The following is a 21,406-nucleotide window of genomic DNA, read 5'->3' as shown; positions in this document are numbered from 1 at the left end:
CCCTGCCACTGTCAGTAGTGATACATGTTGGAAGCCTGTCATTTCTAAAGTGTTTCCTCTGTGCCAAACACTGTGAAATGGACTCCCACGTTTATTAACACTCCTGGGAGCCTTTCATCCCCGTTTTTACAGAGCAGGAAGCTGAGTCTCAGGGTGGCAGCACAACCTGTCGGGATCTCAGAGCCAGCACGCATCTGCCATGGCAGGCCAGGCCTTTCTGTCTCCAAGGCTGTTTCTAACCTCCTTGCTATGCTGACCCAATCAGGGTTGGGGATCTTTCAGAACACTGTGGTGGAGTGGAGGGAGGCAAAAGAAAAACAGGTATTTCTTGAACATTCACTGTGTGCCAGGCACTGTACAAAGTGCTAGAACCACAGAGGTGACGAGGTAGCCCTGCCTTCAAGGAGCTCACAGGCCAGTGAGGGAGGACCCGAGGTGGGACTGAAAGCATGACACAACGTAAGTGCTGGACAAGCAAAGTACAGAATGTGAGGGGAGCACACAGGAGGAGCCCTGGTCGGACTGAAGGGTTAGGAACTGCTTTCTGGGGGAGGTGAAGGCCTGGCTGAACTCTGAAGCGAAGAAAGGCATTCCCAACAAAGGGTAGAGCTTGTGACAGTTCTCAAAGGCTAGGCAGCGAGTGAGGGGGCTTTGGGGATGGCATGTAGTTCAGTGTGGCCTGTAGGGACCACAGGAAATGAGGCGGCTGGAGGAGGCCCATGGGGTTTAGACCATGAAAGGCCCTGGCTGCCATTGGAAGGGGTTGTTCTTTCATCAGAAGGTGATAGGGAGCCACTGAGGATGTTGCCAAACATTTTAAGACTTGTGACTTGTGGAATCATTAGGAGCGATCACTTGGGGGGAGGGGGGGCTACTTTTTGGATATAGCAAAAGACCCTTCTATGGTATGATTGGGGTTTCTGTGCAGACACTGCAGCTCGGGTGCAGTTGAGAGAGATCTGAAAGGCATCCACCGCAAGACTCCTTCAATGGGTTTTTGTACTTTGCTTGTTATAAATTGATTCCGGGACTTCATTAGTATGTCGCTGAGATGAAGGGGGCAGTGGTGTTTTGGCTTGTGCTGCCAGGAGGAGGGAAAACAAGATTCCGTGGTGCCGCAGTTCAATCACGCTGCTTACAGAAGCGGGGCCATGAAAGGGTGGAGGAGTGCGTCTTTGATACTGGCAACCCTGTGGCCCTGTTGGTGCTACAAGCGAATGCTTAAATTAAAGGTTGGAGCCTGCTTTCAAGTATTGACTATCGAGCAGAAAGCTCAGCCCACACTCATGCACTTACTCAAGCTTGTTAAAATAAAAATGCACTCTCGGCTAAGCTCATGTCACAGCCAGTGTAATTATTACATTGGCGAGGGTTGTTTGAATTGGAGTTGCTGTAGCACACGTTTATTTTAAGATAGGCTTGGTAATTTATGTATGTTAGTCGAGACTCATGCCCAAACCGTGAAGAAGGAAGGATTCCTGCCAGCTGCCTCTCAGGTCGTTTCTCCTTCATGTGGTCAAAACAGACCCTCAGCACTGGGCAGACTTATCCAGAATAGAGATGATTTGACTTCTTTACCAAAGGATCAGCTGCTTAACTCACTGAGCCCTCACTGGCTAGCGAGGATAACCATGGCATTGATTGGGGGTTTTTAATTGAATTTATTGGGGTGACATTGATTAATAAAACCATACAGATTTCAAGTGTACAACTCTAAAACACAGCAGTTTTCAACCTTTCTCATCTCATGGCACACTCAAACTACTGAAATTCTGCAGCGCACCAGAATATATATATTTTTTGCCAATCCACCAAAAAAATGATATAATTTTTATTGATTTACCAAAAAAAAATAGTAATTACCTGCCCTTTTTGCTCCAAAGTGACTTTAAAAAAAAAAAATCAAGTGCCTATACTTGTATGTAAGGATTTGGGGTACCAAGTATTAACCCATCAGACACAACCTTATTATGTGATGTGACCAATAAGATGCAACTCTATTTTATGACCTATACATTTATGGTTCAAAACAGGGCATTCACACCGGATAGCTATTGTTGTATTGGCTGTTGTCATATTTTTATTTGACAACCTAAGGGAAAAGAGGTCAGTGTTCCCTGACTAAATAGTCAGCTATTGCATGTTTTAAAAATTCTTCCGGCACACGGATTGAAATTGCTGGTAACGCACCATCTGCATACTGCATCCTGCGCTCACCACCCAAAGCCAAGTCTTTTTCTGCCACCATTTACAAAGTGGATTGTTTTGAGAATTCAGTGAGATCATATATTTAAGGTGCCTGGCCCATCAGCAAGAGCTTCATTATGTATTTTGATTATTGATATCTATAGATAGATTTAAAATGGTGGGAAGGGGTATGACTTAAATGCCACTCTTTTTGTCTGGCTACTAGTGATAAAGGCAGGACAGTCCAGCTCTCTGTAATAGCTGCTAGCTTATTAAACATTTTGGGTTGTACTCCCCGCATGTCTTGTGGTGGAATATGCCCAAATTACTCAAGTTTTGGGAAAAGCTACGAAAGACTACGCAACCATGAGATATCATATTAATTTGTGTGATTGGTTTCTTACGGGATTCTTCCTGCTTCTTGACATACACGTTTCTAAGTCATCCCCCCTCTTGCCCTGGATTGGCCATGAGAAATGCGGACGGCATCTTTGCAACAAATGCATCCACTTTATACCCAATAGCTGCGCTTCTTTCTACATTTAAAGCTACTCAACTTTAGGATCCTGAAATTCAAATCACGGGTATTGAGGAACAGAGGAGAATACACCTAGTATCTTTTCTGCAGACCTGTGGAAGCTCATGGAGGGCACATAGAGGTTGGACCTCCCTCCCCGCATCTCCGAGTGCTAGGATTCCTGACGGCTGTGGATCCTCTGGTATGTTTAAGTCGGGATATGGTTCTATTTATATCAATTAGCCTCACACCCTATACTTTTGCAAGGATTGTTACTTTTTAACAAGGTAACAGAAAAACGGGGAGGACAGCTTATGTGTTGGCACAGTGTTCTGGTGAGTGAGTTTTGATAACTTCCCCAGTTGGGAGCAGAATGTTGATCATGGGAGGTGACATCGCTAAAAACAGCAGCCCCTTAGCTCGTCAGGCACAAGCAACTTCAAAAGCCCCCTACTCCAATCCTTTACTTTACAGATCTGGTGGTTGGGAGAATAAATCCCAGGGCCAGGGTAAGTTGTGGCTGGTTAAGGACCAGGATCAGTTCCCCTGCTCCCCTGCCACAGTGTTCCCCCTGCTTTATCTAAGAGTGAGGCGAGGAGTACACATGTAGTGTTACCAGATTAAGAAGTGCTGCCAGTGATGTGTTAGGCCCGTTTAGCTCTTTAGTAACTAGGCCAGACCTTTTTATCAAAAGATCCACTTATATAATTATTTGTATTTACATAGAAAAGGGGGGAAATTCCAGCTAAGAGTAAGCACAGAGACCCAAATGCACCTGATGCTGGTCCTGTCATAGATTCAATTAGGGGGTCACGTTACAGTATTCTTTAAGCGCACAGGAAAACACAGGAAACCACTTCAAATTCGCCGTCACGATGAATTCAGTTCAGACTCTGAGAGCAGCCAACAGAGCAGGGTCCCTTCATGCTGAGTATTGTGAAAATCTATCCCTGTTGTTTGCTGGGGTCTCCCTGCAAGAGGCACATCGAAGTTCCTCTCCTTCCTCCTGCCCCTCCTCCTCCCTCCTGAAAAGAGGAGTCAGGGTCCTTTTATCTGCCATTCAACCCTGGGCACGAGGCAGGATGGAGACAGAGCGGGAATACGTGATTAACATGGTAATGTACTTCATCGCATGCGTGAGATCTTAAGAGGGTCCTGAGAGTTATCTGGCCCCGGCCATTCCCGTTCCTGCAGAGGAAAGGGAAACTCAGAAAGGTTAAGTGGCTGGCCCCGTGTCGCACACTTCACAGCAAAGCCAGTTTCGGAACCCTGGTCTCTTGACTCTCACTCCAGTGCTCCAGCTACTGTAACGTGACCCCCTAATTGAATCTATGACAGGACCAGCGTCAGGGGTACAAGATGAGGCTCATGGAAATTTCTCTAAATAGCTGTTGAAGAATCGTCATTAAAGCTTTCCATGCGTTTTAGCATCTCCAAAGGGCGACAACTTGTTAATACGGTATCGTATAAATAGCTTGTTATCGTCATATCCAAAAAGGAAAGAACTTTTCCTCTATGTTTAGTTAGTCGGCAAATATTTACGACGTGCTTGTGCTGTATTCTTGTAACCTGTGGTCCATGATCAGGTATCCTCTCTCTTTCCTCTGAGTCTACCAAGCAGGGGATCCTTGGATCTGTCCCCTTCCCTCCCTGCTGCCTGAGGATGTCATGCTCACATCCTCTTACTTTTCTCTGGTTTTCCTATCCTTTTAATCTGGTCTTTAAATGTCAGTCTCTGTTCTCTTCTCTGTGGTTGGATTTTTTTTTTTTTTTTTTTTTTTTTTTGCCAGTGTGGGTTTCTCCTATTTATCTTGCTCTCCTTTTGCTGACGTATTTGCATCTCTTTAGCTGCAGTTAATATCTGCTAAATCAAACTATAGTGGTCTGAATGGCTTCCATTGATTGGTGAATAAAAGGATGCTTCAGCTGCCCAGCCCTGCTCTCTGCCCATTCTTTGTCACCAGTAGGTTTAACTTACTCAAAACCCTCCTTGTCCTTGTCCCTCTTTTACCCCTGTATTGTTCATCCTCCCCCTGTCCAAGCCAGCTCACCCTTTTGAGCTGCCCTTACTGTAAACAGGATCTCTGTTTTGTTGGGTGACTGCTATTTCATTTACTCATTAGTTAGTGAATAAGGAGACCAATTGTCGTTTCTCTTTGCTGTTGTCCTGTTTTCACTTTTAACCATCCACCCCTGTCCCCAAAGTGTCCTGAGGACCAGACTCACTGTTGACATAGGCTAAACCAGTGGTTGCCAACCTTTCAGACTTCGCAGACCACCAGTGGTCCGCAGACCACCGGTTGGCAACCGCTAGGCTAAACCATATTGAGCATCTACTGTGTATTTGCTGAGCATCCTTCAGAAGACTTGGATTTTGTAAAAAGGAAGGAAGGAAGGAAGGAAGAAAGAAAGGAAGGAAAGGAGGGAGGGAGGGAGGGAGGGAGCGAGGGAGGGAGGGAGGGAAGGAAAATGAAGCCTTTGGTTTCTTTTGAGAAGGGTTGCAAAAAGCCACTTTCATTGATTAATTTAATTCGACCAATTTCCTATATATGATATCTCTCACCACAGAGAAATAGATTCTATATGCCAGAAGAAAAAGGTGTGAAAAGACACTAACCACAAAAAATATAACTTTGTAACTCATATCATCAGCCTATCTATTTTACACTCCAGGAAATGCCATAATCTTGATAGCTTTTTCTTAGCTCAAAACCAATCCAACCCGAAATCCATCTGAAAAAAATATCAAAACTCTGCAGTCAACTTTTACCTACTTCTTGGCTTTGTCATTCAACAACTGCCCACTCCTCCCCCACAAAAAAAAGAAGCTTTTCATTTTACTTATTCTAGGAAAACATACAAAATCTCATGCTGACAGTTTGCTACTAGAACAGTCATGCATAGATTCTAGGTAAATGTGTATTACAGGAAAAATGAAAGAGGCTCTCAGATGCGTGAACTTAGAGGGCAGATGCCTTAGAGTTGGAGGCCAGGAAGCCCTGGAAGGTGGTCGGAAGTGTTCAAGACCTTGGTTGGCCTGCTTCCAACCTCCCAGGCGTTAGCAAGTCCTGCCATCCCTGGCAACACCCGGACTGGACCTCGTACTGCCTTGTTGTGCAGAAGAGGCTTCTTCTGTCCTCAGAGGCATCCTGACACCGCACTTGGCCAGGGTCTGTGAATGGGCAGGTTGGAATCTTGATTGTAAATCATGCAAATCCCTGCTTCTTTCCCTCAACTACATCAGTCAGAGAGCGCGTGGAGACAAAAGCCTTGACTGCTGTTCCATCCGTGGGGGTATTCGGAGGTTCCCGCCAACCAGAGAGGCCTTTGGCACTTATTTTGGCATCCCACTGAGGCCGCCTGGCTATTCCACCTCCCTGTGGTTGGGGCAGCCTTTGCCTCTGGCAGGATGGAGAGGTGCACGGGGCAGAAGTGAGAGCGGGAGGCATGAGGCATCATCCTGTCCATTTCCCAGCAGAACACTACTCTCCCACCCAGAGCTTATTTTCCTGCAAACCCTCATCCCCATAGAACTGTGGTTCTCAACTGGAGGTGAGTTTGATCCCCAGAAGACATTTGTCAATGTCCAAGACTTTTTAGATCAGTTGTTCTCAACCTTCCTAATGCCGCGACCCTTTAATACAGTTCCTCATGTTGTGGTGACCCCCAATTTCATTGTTACAAATTGAACATAATTAAAGCATAGTGATTAATCACAAAAACAATAGGTAATTATATATGTGTTTTCCGATGGTCTTAGGCAACCCCTGTAAAAGGGTCGTTTGACCCTCAGAGGGGTCGCGACCCACAGGTTGAGAACCGCTGTTTTAGATGCTCACAGCTGGGAGTGCTACTAGCACCCAGTAGGGAGAGTTCAGGGATGCTGCTAAACATTCTACAGTGGCCACGACAGCTCCCTTGCCACCACCACCCCCTCCCACACACACATAATAAAAATTTATCCAGACCAAACGTCAATAGTGTTGAAGTTGAGAAATCTTGCCATAGGGAATGTTCTTTACCTCATGTTCATCCTGGGCTCCTCACAGGCGATCCCTGCATTTTCAACTCAAATACATTTTACTTGAAAGTACTTATCTTCACTCTTAAATAAAGGAATAAATGGGAAATTTATTGGCATGAGTACCAAAAAAAGGGGGAGAGTAATGCATTAGCAAAAGAGGCCACAGATAATCAATATGAATTAACTCATTAAGTGAATTCATGCTATCTGCAATGGTAGAAAGATTCTTGCTGGTGAGAAAAGACCTGCCTTTAAAACAGAAGGCAGAAACCCAAATACAGTGTCCCTAGGCAGATGAGAGGAGTGTGGCAGATAGAAGAGGCACCTGAACCACACATGCCATATGGAGGGAGCCACCTCTCTTGGTTCTGTTGCCAACTGTTGTCATTTAGAATAACTGGTCCACCATTGCCAAGTCTTTTGATTTTTCAAGAGAATCTGGAAATCTGAACTTTATTATGAAATTCCCTGTTATTAATTGTTAGAAACAAATTTAAATGTTCATAAGCTTTGTGTGGTTGAACATTGGAGAGATGAGACAAAAAATTTTAGTATATGGATCTGAATAATTAAATTAATAAAAACTGTATTTAAAGCTTTAAGTTAATAAAACCTTTAGAAAATAAGTTCAAACTCCTTAGAGTATTCAAGACCCTTGCCAACCTAGCTTCCTACTTTACAACCATTTGCTCCCCTTCACTCCTTCCTTTGAGACACAATGAGCCCCTCTTAGAACATACCATGGATGTTCATACTGGGACATCTGCCTTGCTTTCCCTCATTCTCATCTCAACTTTTGCCACCTGTTGAACTGTGATATTCATTCTTCATGGCCCATCTCAACTTTGCTGTCTATTGATCTATTGAGCTGCGATATTTTATCTCCATGATCTTCCTGAATGCCCTCAAAAAATCTGGTCTGTTATATTACATTATTTTGATCTTTACAACTTACCACATATTGATGTAGTCATCCATCCCTCCTACCTCAGGTAATATATACACCTGGGAGGCTAGGAATCCAGCCTTATTCATTGTTCTTTCCTCCATGTAAACTTGGCTTTTAATAAATTTAAATCACCTGCTCCTTAACCATCCACTAGTGTGCACTGTGGTTAATGCGACACTTTCTGCATGTTATACTCAAATTTTTCCTCTTCCCTTTCTACGACCAAATTTTTTAAAAAATATAAAAACATTAAAGTAATGGAATTATGATTTTTTGCATCAAGAGAAAAATTAAAACTTGAAAGATGAGTGATACTTATTAAACATTTGAAATAGCATTAAAATAAGTATTTTTATACAGTTAAATATTTGCGTCTATACTTAGATGTATAAATGACTACTCTTTGAACTTGAAGTGGAATTTGAACTGTGCTCTCCATAATTATAATAATCATACATTTATTTATATACAGTTGGGCTATATAGACATTAACCAATTAATTCTTGATCACATGGCCTAATAAGAAGACTTTCCTTGGTAACCTATTTTTAGAGTGTCCATGTGAGTGTGTGTTAATTATAGACCTCTCTTATTAACTTTGCATCATGTTATCCAAGTGCTTATTGAACAATTTACCAACATCAAGGGGGTAGGTGGTCAGGATACTTGTATTAGAATTAACTTCTGTTTTTTAAGCCAGGAGATGAGTGACATTTATAAACCCTTTCAAATACCTGGCCTGAGTCCAAGGACAATTCATTTTCTTTAAGTGTTTGAATGGTTGTTCAAGGGGGTGTGTTGACTTTCTCAGCAACAATAATAACACAAACTGACATTTAGTGAATCTTCTTTATATGCCAGGCACTGGGCTAAACAGCCCAGTCAAAGTGCATGGTCACATTTAACTTTTAGTAACTCTGTAACTAGAACTGTTGTTATCTCCCTTTACAGGTGAGGGGAACCAAGAATCGGGGAGGTTCAAGTGACTTCAAGATCACACAGCAGTGGCAATCATGATTGAGCCCCTCAACCATGTCTCCACAGCTGTGTGGCATACCCCTTGTAAGCATGTGTATTTCTCAGGTGTTCGATTCATTGTTTGGACAGTAATTCACAGGCTAAAGGAAAGTGTGTGGTGACACGCATGCTCAGGTTAGGAGGCCCACATGCGAGAGGACAAAGTGAGAGTTGGATCCAGGCCCAAGGCAGACTATGAGAATGCTTCATCCAATATTCAGTGCCATGTTTCTGTTCAGGTCACACGTAGGCCATTGTTACCTGTGTGTGTACTTGTATTGGCACAAATTTTCCAGTGACCACTAAGAATGAACCGCAGTGAACTAAAGCCTGTATCCTCTGATAAACAATGTCCGTGATGTAGCCACATAGGAAAAGCCATGTTCTGAACCTCATTCTCATCTCATCCCATAGTTCTGAGTAGTCTCTTTCGGGTGTACAATAAGAGCTGTCATTTACTGAGAGTCCCCTATCCCCTGAACACTGTACTATCTCATTTTGTTTTTAGAATACCATGAGGTGAGGTTATTGGTAAGACCTCTGTGCTACCCATGAAGAAACTGAGGTTCGAGGAAATTTTTTCTAAGATCTACATAAGTGGCAGACAAGAATCCTAAGTGATTTTGACCACTGCAGTAGTCGATAATATATACATATGGGTTAAAATATCCTAAGTTCCCCTAATCAATCTTACAAGATAGACTTCATGTTGAAGTCAAGTGAGATACCTTCCAGTTAAGAGCCTGTTTAATATCCTCTATCCATCAGCATAAATGCACACTTCAGCCAAAACCAAAAAGTGGAATCCCACGTGGAAAACTGCAGGTGTATCTAGTTAGACAAAGAAGCACACTAGTAAAAGACTGGGCAGTTGTCTGGCACTCCTAGTATTTGCATAATCAGGATCTTGGACAAGGTAGATGCTAAGCAAATATTTGTGGTTTGCTTTAGTAACAGGCATTTTTGTCTGAATACTTGAATATTCACCTCATTTTGGTTTTGCTTTGGTAGACTGACTCTGCTCACTTTGGGAGCATTTCAACTTCTACAGATATAGTTTGGGATTGACATATATTGTCCTCCTGTTTTGTCTGACCCTTTTACAAGTGCATTGGCCCTAGCCAGGTAGCTGAGTTGATTAGAGTGTCATCTCGATATGCCAAGGTTGTGGTTCAATCCCCAGTCAGGGCACATATAAGATCCACCAGTGAATGCATAAATAAGTGGAACAACAAAGCCATGTCTGTTTCTCTCTCTCTCTCCCTCCCTCCTCCCTCCTTTCCTTCCTCCCTCCTTGTGTGTGTGTATGTGTGTCTCCCTCCGTTCCTCTCTCTTTCTCAAATCAATAAATAAATTTTTAATTGCATTGGTATTTTACAATTTGGAATCTATTACATTATGGAAGGGCATCCAAAATCTTGGGAACCATCTTGTGTTTAAAACATCTTCCTCAAGTTTTCCTGGATCTACAACACTGGGTAAAATTCTTGCATTCATTTCAAAGTAAATAGTTTAACATTTTCTTATCATAACAACTATAATTATGTCTCAGTTATTTATAATTCGTGTGTATTTCCTAATACTAAAAAACAACATAAAACTCACCATGTATAGAAAGACATAGTTTAAAACATCATGTGTGTGCTCATGTGTGTATGTGTGTGTATACAGAGGTGTACTTTACTAAAGCCTTGATTATCTTCTGGAGTAAAGGCTGTGAATACTTTTTTTTTCCTTTATACTTTTCTATATTTTTTAAATTTTGTTCAGTAAGCCTGTGTAACTTTTAAATAGAAAACAATTTTTAGCCTAAAATTACAGCTAAATATTAGCAGCTGCTGCTAAGGGCAGATTGACAGATTGCCCAAGCAGCCACATTAGAGGGAGGATCACCACTTGAATATAGTTATTAAGCATAAACATAACAAAAATGGAATGGCAGCTCAGTTCCTGTGTTAATAAACTATCAAGGGTGTGACAGGGGCAAGCTGACCCTGGTTATATCACATGAATTTGACTATTTCAGAAGGCACTCTTGAAAACAAAAATAAACAAAACAAAAAGAAGCAATTAAAAAAGAAAAAAAATTTAGAAAACCACCCTTGTTACTCCCTGTTTTTCTCAAATCATTTTTTTATTTTTCAATTACAGTTGACATACAATATTATATTAGTTTCAAGTAACACCCCAGTGATTAGACATTACATAACGTACTAAAATGATCATCCCAATAAATCTTGCACCCGTATGACACCATACATTGTTATTTGAATATTATTGACTATATTCCTATGCTGTACTTTACACTCCCGTAACTACTAATTTGTATTTTTCAATCCTTTCACCTTTTTCACCCATCTCCCAAACTCCCCTCCCATCTGGCAATCATCAAAATGTTCTCTGTGTTTATAAGTATGTTTCTAATCTGCTTGTTTGTTTATTTTGTTTTTTAGATTCAATTGTTGATAGATATGTATTTATTGCCATTTTATTGTTTATATTTTTATCTTTTTTTTCTTCTTAAGGAAAACCCTTTAACATTGCATGTAATACTAGTTTGGTGGTAATGAACTCCTTTAGCTTTTTCTTGTGTGGGAAGCTCTTTATATGTCCTTCAATTCTAAATGATAGCTTTGCTGGGTAGAGTAAACTTGGTTGTAGGTCCTTGTTTTTCATCACTTTGACTATGTCTTGCCACTCCCTTCTGGCCTTCAAAGTTTCTGTTGAGAAATCAACTGACAATCTTATGGGAGCGCCCTTGTAGGTGACTAACTGCTTTTCTCTTGCTGCTTTTAAGATTCTCTCTTTGTCTTTAACCTTTGACATTTTAGTTATGATGAGTCTTGGTGTGGGTCCCTTTGGGTTCATCTTGTTTGGAATTCTGCATTTTTCTAGACTTATATGTCTATTTCCTTCACCAGGTTAGGTAAGTTTTGTGTCATTATTTTTTCAAGTACGTTTGCAAGTTCTTGCTCTCTTCTCTCTCTGGCACACCCAGGATGTAAATGTTGGTACACTTGAAGTTATCCCAGAAATAACTATCCTCATTTTTAAAATTATTTGTTCTATTTTTTGTTCTGATTGGGTATTTTTTGCTTCCTTATATCCCAAATTACTGATTTGATTCTTGACTTCATTTTCTCTACTGTTGATTCCCTGTAAATTATTCTTCATTTCAGTTAGTGTATCTTTTGTTTCTGACTGCTTCTTTTTTATGGTTTCCATGTCCTTTTTTATGTTGTAGAAGTGCTCACTAAGTTCCTTGAGTATCTTTATAATTTTTGTTTTGAACTCTGTATCTGTTAGAGTGCTTGCCTCTAATTCATTTATTTCTTGTTCTTTCACTTTGAAATTGTTTCTTTGTCTCCTCATTTTGGCTGCTTCCCTGTGTTTGTTTCTGTGTATTAGGTAAAGCTGCTATGTCTCCTGGGTTTGGTAGAGTGGCATAATATAGTAGGTGTCCTATAGGGACAATGGCTCAGCCTCCCCATTCACCTGAATTGGGCACTCCAGGTATGTTCTCCTCCCACCCCCACCATGTGGACAGTGTACACCTTCCTATTGTAGTTGAGCTTTGATTGCTATTGACAAGCCAATGGGAGGGATTTATCCCCAGGCTGATTGGTTGCAAGGACTGGCTGTGACCACCAAGGAAGACCAGCTGTGCAGGGGCCCATCCCACAAAGTAGGACTTAATTTCAGTGGGCTCTGGTGCCAGCGGAGTTCACCCCTTGAGTATGCACTTGTGGAGATTGTTAGGTGGTACTTGGACATGGTCTGAAACTGTCCACTGAGTGTGCTAGCTCTTGAGCCTCCCAGGAGGTGAAGGACAAGGTCAGCCACCACCTGTGTTCTGCCCAGGGCTATCAGCATGAGCTACAAAGCTATATGCAGATGGCTGATACTTTTGCTGGGCTTTGAAGTGCCCAGGAGAGGCCAAACTACAAACGATGGCTAACTGCTGCTAATGCCAGGTCTGTGGCCACTTAGTGAGAGGTACAGGGCATGCTAAGACCAGATGCTGCTTTTTTTTAGAGATTTTAGGAAAGTCTGAAGCATGAGCCACTGGAAACAGCTGGGTAGGATGGGGTCTCAGGAAATCACCAGGGTGGGATGAACAGTGTGAGCCTGGTTGATAGAGACTCAAATATGGTGCCCACCTGCTGGTTCTGTAGGGGAGGTCTTAGAAAAGGAACAGTGACCTCTGCCAGCACTTTTGTCTTGGAGAAAACTGCCCCTCCAGCTCTTGTGTTGATGCTAAACAATTCACTTTCTCCCCATATATCCCTGGTATCTTTCTGGCTGCTGCCCTAGCACTGGATCTCAGAGGGAGTGAGTCCAAGTAAGTTGGTGCATGGGCCCTTCAAGAGGAACTGCCTGGGACTCCAGAAGCCCTCCATCTAACTCAGCCACAATCCCTACTGGTTTTTACAACCAGAATTTAAGGGGAATTATCTCCCTGGCACTGGAACCCTGGGCTGGTGGGGCTGAGACTCCTCACTTCTCAGGGGACCTCCGCAGCCAAGATATTCCTTCTTACTTTTATCTGCCACATGTGGGTATGGGAACAGACTGTTCCATGTCTCCAGCCCCCCTGCTGATCTTCATGTGGCTTCTTCTTTATATCATTAGTTGTAGGACTTCTGTTCAGCTTTCAGGTGGTTCTTGATGGTTGTGCTGTAGTTTAGTTGTAATCTTGATGTCCTCAGTGTTTTTCAAAGTGACATACATTTTAACATATAACCAGACTACATTCTGTGGCTGGATGATAATTATCAACCTAAACTGCCTGAAGAAGTCAGTCAAATTCTCTAGAGAGATTGAAATTTAATGCAGTCTCATAGGGAACAGAATAAATACTTGTTCTGATAAACGTTTTTGCTTTGCCCAATATAGAATACAAATGGTTAGTTAACATGGTCCAAAAATGAACTAAAACTACAAATTCCAATTATTCACAAACTGCTTGTTATAACTCAAGTAGCTTCCTTCAGAAAAAAACAACTATAGTAATTTTTGACTATGTACAATAAAGAAAACAAAAAGTAGACAGAATTTAGAAAGTATACATTTTTGGCTTGGAATATTTTTTTTTTGGGGGGGGAGCATAAAATTTGTTTAAGTCATATTAAATCAATTTGCCATTCCTTACAACATATGTACATGATGACATTGAGAAAAGATCAAGAAACTTTCTCAAACTGAACAGGCTTTGGATAATTACCCAAGACCATAATGCAAATAACAGAAAGGTGATTGTCTTACCCTCTGGGTGATTAGTCACCATTTGCACCTTCCTAATCCAGCAATACTTTACCTAGGATGAATCTATCTTCTTGTAACCTCTTCTATCAGGGACTATCTGAGAACTTAGGAAGTAAGCAGATAGGCCTATGGCTGCCAAAATAGAGTCCCAAAGTTCAAGCTGGTGCCCTTGACTCGGAGGAAATCCCTGTAGACCCAATGTATCCTACTTAAAACGGTTTTTACACAGGTCCTCTGACAAACTTTGGTTATCTGGCTAGGTTCCAAGCACATGGCTAATTCTAAGATGAAATATTAGTTATAAATAAAGAGGCCCTCATTAGATGGAGCATATGACTACAGATGGAACTCATAAAAGGGGAAAAAAAGCTATTTAAAAAATCAGCATAATGGACATTTAGTTTGGGGGCAAAATATCATCTAAATCTTAGAAGACCCTCAGAGTATTACAGCATATATAATAATCTTGTGCTTTGGGGGTAAATTTCTGATAAATTTTTAAATATTTAAATATTTTAAATTTTAAAAATTTAAAATATTTTATAATAACACTTCATCATCAGGAAAGTCAATTATGTTCAAAATGCTCTCAGAGAAAAAATAAATGTCATGATTTTAGAAATATTTCATAAAATATACTTACGATACTACCTCCTTTGCTTTGATGTGCTTGCTTGGATAAAACTTGAGCTATTTGAAAATTCAGCTATCCCAAATTACTTACTAAGGCTCTAATCGGCTCAGATTCCTGCTCTTTGCTCTGGTGATACTCTCAAAACATAATGCTCACAAAGGTTTCTGAAGTTAGGAGAATTTACTTCATCAAATTTGTTGAGAGAACTACCTAGAAAATAACTTATATTTGTTTCCAATTTGCAAATGGAATGTTTCTTTTGTAGCCCTAGGGAATGGTGCTCCTGATGAACCTCAGGCCTGACAGACTAGAGGAGGGAGGACAGAATTTCCTGTTTATCCTCCCATCCCAGAATTTGTAACAGTTGACACTGGAGATTTAAACTCAAGCAAGGCTGAGCTTATATCTCATTACATAACAGTACAAAGTAACTTAGTCAAAACACACTGTTCACTACCCTGGCCCCTCCGGTCACGTAATCATGACCTCTGTGATTCCTGCTCCTTCCAAGTGAAGGCCAAACCATGTGTCATCTTATGCATCCTCTTCTAGGCCAGAAAGCCCTTGCTCTCTAGTTCCCAGGTAACTGTAACAGTTGAGGTCTTAAGAAAGTGAGTTAATTTTGCAGAGCATTAATGCAGATTCTTCCAAAGCAACTTGAAGTTCAACCTTCACAGAATCTGAGTACTAGGCAAAAAGAATACAGGTAGTAGAAAATTGTTGCTGCCAGCAAGAGTAGGAGAAGAAATTTCTTTAGAGTAATAGAGAATAACACATATCCAGTGACGGTGGGATAAATCAGAGAGTAAGAGTTCGCTATTTAAAGAATATTTATTGGGTACATATTGCAGTTCAAGCATTTGGAGAGATTCAAACATTTGGGGAGATTCAAACATTTGGGGATGATGTAGGAATATATGCTTCAATAAATCTCTTCCTTGTCATTTATCATTGAATTGGGGAGAACAAACAAATGTTCCTGGAGGGAAAGGCGGTAGGCAATGTATTCACAAAAGGAAGATAAGGAAGTTCAAACTGGATACATGAATGGTGAAGGGCAGCATCTATTGTCATTTGCAAGGTTTCTTCATTTTAGAAGGCTCTGAGGAGGAAGTGAGGTTTGACTTAAAGATGGGGTATCCAGTGGAACCTGAAATGATGAGAAAGGGGAAGCCATGAACTTTAAGCTTAGAGGACCCCATTTGTGCCCAGTGGATTCATGGGATGCTGACTTTGGCTGCTGACACACATGCATGTTCGCCTACCACACCTTCCCAGAAGTGTGGGGAGCAGCCAATGGCAACATCGTCACCTGCAGAGCAAGCAGACCTGAGAAGATAGCCTGGACACTCAGAGCAGGAAAAACATTCCCCTAAAATATTTAGATGAGTAATATAAAACATTTTCAGATAATGGCCTTCTCTACTTTTTCATGATCTGCTCATAAAAGAGAGGGGGCATGGGAGGAGAGAAATGATTTAAATTCAGAAGTTGTCGCTTAGGCCAGATTTTCCTCCTCCCTGTTTCTATTTATGGAACTATCCACAGCACCTTCAGTTTTGAGAGTAGATTTCATTTGGGGGTGGATAGGGAACAGAGAGCCCCTCATCCACAATTGAGTGGGTCTATATGGAAAGAGAGCTTGACATCAAGATAAGAGAGACTCACACACATAGGGTGCATCCCGTTTTTTTCCTAAGCACAGACTTGAAATGCCAGGCACCCCCAAAGCTTTCATTACAGATACATGAACTCCCTCTGCTGTCTGTTCTTCATTAGGAAGTAGAGGGCCACGGTTTCAAGTAGAAGAGATTCGTGTAACAGAAAGAAGTAGCAGAAAATAGGTCAACAAAGTTGTGACTTCCACAGATGGCTGTTTCGAGATGTGTAAGCTGTGGTTCCACAATCACAGATTCACTTACGAGTATCAGGAGTAAAGGCCGGAAGTGGAAAGATATTTTCTGGGCAGGTGGGAGTGGGGAAGAGGGAGAAGTGGCTTATCATTCTTCTTTCAAACAACTACCACTTAAAGCATCTCTTAAAAGTTTCCTTAAAGTCATTGTGCTCAAAATATAACAGTATTTCTTAGAAAGGAAGTAGAAAAAAATTTCAAGCAATATGAGTGTCCTCCCAACCACCACTGTCCTTCTCTTCCCACCTGTGACTATAATTTCTTTTTCCCTCATTGACCCCATTCTGCTTCCCTATCACAACATGGTGCAATCACTTCGTGTTTCAAACAGTAACCTAACACCAAACAGAATTTTAATATAGCCACGGAGTCTTTTGAACAAGGCTGTGTTGGCAATTGTGACACAGGGTAGACGTTGGCAAGCGCTTTCGGAATAATTACAGGGTTCCTCGAGTAGTACAGTATAAATAATTGCTGGTTTAAAAGCATTATTGTGAGCAGCCATTTATACTCAAATTTATATTTGCTCCTTGAAACCAATATACGTCAAGAGTGCCTCGCTCCCGCCCCCACATCCCCACATTGAGATCTCAAGGGCTTTGGAACCTTTTGATTCTATTACACTTTTCACTTAGCAAAGCAACTGCAAGGCATGTCTGGGCTATAGAGTCAATAAGGGTAAGAGTAATGCATTTAATAAATGGGCATGAAGGAAGTAATGAAACTATTCCAGCTCTGGCCACCCGGTGTGCTCCCAGGGTACTGGTGTCCAGAAAGGCCATCTTGGTACAGAGAGAAGCTGAGAACTGCAGTGGTATCACTTTTGCCTGGCAAGTAGGGCATGCCGAAGAAGCTTATCACCTCCGCTTTGGCTTGTGATGGTGTGGCTGTGGGGCACAGAGGACCGAGACACAGGAAACGTGTGGAGATAATGCAGCTCTAAAATAGCCACAGAGACTCATTGAAACATAGATTTTCCTCTCTGTGGAGGTTTTCATGTTAGCCTATGGCACATTAAAAATGGACAGGTGTGTCGGAAAATCAGGGTGGGAGGGGCGAAGAAAGCCTGGGTGATGGGGGCGGCTGATTGGGAAGGGCCCCCCTCTCCCGTGAATGCTGAATAGAGGCCTTTCTTTTCCAAGCAGGTGACTGTGACCGTATGTGTCATCTCCTTGTCTTTCTGTCGATCCTGGTGGCTTCTCTTACCCAGTATGAGAACTCCCCGGGGATTTTCACATCCTGAATGTTTCTCACCAAAGTAGCTAGTGTTCTAGGATAATGTGTTTTTTTGTTTCAACTGCTGTTCCTGGTTTCTGCTCTCGAAAACCCTCTTAAGCCATATTTTCCATGATTGTTCAGTGCTGGCTTTGGTATTTAAATAAGCCTTTCAATGGGTCATTAGCTCTGTAATTAATTCCAGCTATTTTTAAATGGTGCCTTGGTTATTAAAGAGCTGCCATATTCTCAGCAGTCTTATCTTTCTTGGAGCGTCCCTAAGCATTAGCTGATTTTTTTTTTAGTGCCAAAAATATTGTAATCTTTTTTTCTCCTTTCACAAATATTCCTCATTGATCGGAAGAGTCAAACTTTTGAATGAGGGCAGGAAATATTTAACTATTACACTTCTGTATGATAGTCTTGGGCTTTTATTCTTCTTTCAGATGATCTCAACAAATAACCATCAAGGACGTCCTGTAGGCCAAGTGCCCTGCCCTATATGTATTTACTTACATTTTCAAAATCAATATTGGCAAATCAATATTAGCTCCAGAGCTAGAATTAGAGCCCAGGCCACTTGACTCTTAGCCCATTCTTTCCATTTCTTTATGCTTTGTTATATAATATTAACTTAGCTGTTAGGCTCTGTGACACTAGCAGAGGCTTACCAATTCTAATATTAGAACCAGCAAGCCAGCCCCACACCCTTGGCAGATGTCAAAATCAATTTCAGCACAGTGCATCTCAACCAGTATCCCAAACATCCACTGGAAACCCATCTGAATTAGGAAATGAGCTGACACCCACTTGCTACCTTGACCTTATAAATAATCCCAGGATAAAGCAGTCATTTCTGGTTCAGAAAAACAGATGGAGATTAACTTTGATTGTTGAGTATTATCTGAGATCAAGTCAAAATACCAATAGCTCATATAATAATAATAGCAATAGCGGCTACCATTGTGTGCCAGGCACTGAGCTAGTTGCTTAGATGTATTCTTGCATTTGAGCCTCATAACACCCTGTGGAATAATTACTCTTATCTCCATGGTACAGATTAGAAAATCATAGACTGGAGAGGTTAAATAACTTGCCCATGATCTCTGAGCTAATAAGTGGCCGACTTAACATTTAGGCTCCCATCTGTCCATCTCTAAAGCTACTCCTGACATCTAAGCACACACTGGGCGCCCATGTGAGGACTACTTTTGGGCTAGCCCTTGATGTCAGAAGAGTAGTTACCATCTTTCTCTCCATGAGCGTGTCCCTTCCCCCTCCCTCAGCTCCCATGGCCTTTTTTTCCTAATCCTGTGAATTCCTTTGGCATCTTTGGGTTGTAGGTTCTCATAAAAGTAGTTCAGAAAAGAATGCTTGCCCCCACTGACCTTATTATTTGTTTGTTTCATTTTATGATAAATTAGGAATCCTTTAAGTTATTTTGGTTCTTGCCGCAGAGTTTCCATACTGGGAGAAAAACTTGCTTAGGGCTGTCTAGGATAGCTTTAACAACCCTTTCATTCCCTCTAGGGCAGTGGTTCTCAACCTTCCTAATGCCGCGACCCTTTAATATAGTTCTTCATGTTGTGGTGACCCCCAGCCATAAAATTATTTTTGTTGCTACTTCATAACTGTAATTTTGCTACTGTTATGAATCGTAATGTAAATATCTGATATGCAGGATGTATTTAGGTGACCCCTGTGAAAGGGTCATTCAACCCCCAAACGGGTCTCGATCACAGGTTGAGAACCGCTGCTCTAGGGTGCTAGGGATTAACTAGTACATGCTAGAAGCAGGTGATAGGATCCCCTAACCCACTTCTTTGGAGCACCTGCTGTATGTCAGTCACCGAGCTAGGCACTGGGAATAGAGATTGAGAAAGACAGGCCCCTGCTCCTGGGTTTCACCCCAGCTAGGTAATCTCAAAACAATCACTTTACCTCCCAGAGCCTCAGTTGCTAAAAAAAAGTAATAATTAAAAAAAAAAAAGAGGGGTCTGATTGGGTCATCTCAGAGGTCCTTAAGGGTCAGAAATCTGTGATTTGAAAGGATCATTTAGCTCTTTAGAGCATGCTAAACAAAACAAAAGCCATGACTGTCTAAAGCTAAGGAGCTTCGGAGGAGGAAGAAGGCCAGCAAGGCTCGTTGCAAGGCAATCGATCTTTCAACTTCCCTTCCTGGGGAGAACTAGTGTGGGCAATGGACTCGCATTGTGATTGCTTGTGAAATGAAAAAGTGACTCTTCATACGCCCAAATTGTGTTTAATATCTTAAGCCTTCGAAATAGCAGGTTTTAACTGTCAGCCACATCTGCTGACAAGGATGTGGGTAACTCAGCAGAGACCAGAATGAGCCAAAGCATCCAAATCATTTTCTTGTGTAAGTGACCAGCTTCTACTTCTTGTTATCTGTCATTTTACTCCACATTGAGGTCAGAGTGGTAAAGCCATTATGCAGTATACATTTCCTTTTGCTTAAAAGGCATGAGATGATCAAGACAACAGGCTAGGGCACTGAATCACTCTCACCAGCCATTTCCAAATGCTTAAAGTAAATATGCATAGATCTCTTCTGCCTGGGTATATTAATGTGTTGCATATTCCCTGCAGAGCTATAGTTATTACTTAAGTTATTTCATTTATGGAATCATGTGAAATCTCCTTGCAGAAATCTAAATGATGAAAAGGGACTGCTTACTGCATAGCTCTCTTGTCTGCCTCTAAAGGTGTTGCCTGAGTGTAACAAAGAGCAAGTGGTCCACACAATGAATCTTTTGCACAATCTACATTAGCAGAAAGAGCAGCAAAGCAGGCACAGTTCTGCAAAATGCTTCTTTTGTTTTCTCTAAGTGTGGTCATGATTTCACACAAACGAAAACTTATTTTTATAAGGCTGTATTTGGTGTAATTTGAGGTGTGAATTCAGCCATTCATTGCTTGAACTTTTATTATTTCAGAATTAAGGTAGCATTATTTAGACTTCTTCATCTCCTTTGAGTCACATTTTCATTTTTTTTTCCGACTGCCCTTGAGGAAAACAAACAACATTAAGAAAGATTATTTTTTTTTCCCAATGAAAGCTTATTGTATGGTGACAATAGTTTTAATCTCTTTAATGTATAAGGGAGAAAGATTGATCATTGATAACATTTCTGTTGATATTTTCCAGATATCATTCTATAGCAAAGTTTCTTAATGTATTTTTGTTGAATACTGTGTAGGGGGAAATCATGATACCTAAATTGTAAGTTTTATGACTTTAAACATTATTTTTTTAAATGACTATGTTTGGGGTTGGGTGTGAACAACTTAAAACATTAAAATTCCCATCAAGATTTCAAGTCTTAGGTGTTCCTCTCCTGTATTTTTTACTGAGTCAAAAGCAGCTCAAATATAAGCAAGTATGTCCTTTGGCCATTTAGTTTCAAAAATCACTTATATTTTGTTTTATGAAATGAGCTGCATTGTCTTTGTGATTTAATTGATGGCTGGGGAAAAATATACACTTATGAAAAAACCCTGGAATCTTACTTGTGGCTACTTCACAAACAAATAATAAAATAGAATTTTATTTTTTTTATTTTTTATATTAAAAATGAGGTAGGAGAGAATGGAAAGTGACATTGCATTTTCAGTTTATAATTTGAAAGCATAGAACATAAGTGAAATTAAAAGATCACCATAAG

At 41.1% G+C, this 21,406-nt stretch overlaps 1 protein-coding gene across 2 annotated transcripts in view; it reads left to right on the top strand.

The window, feature by feature from the left end:
* Positions 1-21,406, top strand: part of RORA (RAR related orphan receptor A) — a 94,774-nt gene that overhangs the window by 19,336 nt on the left and 54,032 nt on the right. Inside the window, exon 1 of one of the 2 annotated variants that reach the window (XM_036303551.1) lies at positions 8,676-8,739. The exons of the other annotated variant lie outside the window; for it this stretch is intronic. Within the exon in view, the coding sequence (XP_036159444.1) occupies positions 8,691-8,739 (49 nt within the window). The 5' untranslated portion in view covers positions 8,676-8,690. Of the gene's footprint in view, positions 1-8,675; positions 8,740-21,406 lie in introns of those variants that run through there. 2 annotated transcript variants of the gene reach the window in all.

Source organism: Myotis myotis, unplaced genomic scaffold (genome assembly GCF_014108235.1).
Source record: "Myotis myotis isolate mMyoMyo1 unplaced genomic scaffold, mMyoMyo1.p scaffold_m19_p_1, whole genome shotgun sequence".
In the NCBI taxonomy this organism is placed as follows: Eukaryota; Metazoa; Chordata; class Mammalia; order Chiroptera; family Vespertilionidae; genus Myotis; species Myotis myotis.
Note: the sequence above shows the minus strand (reverse complement) of the source record. Positions and strands in the feature narration are given on the sequence as shown.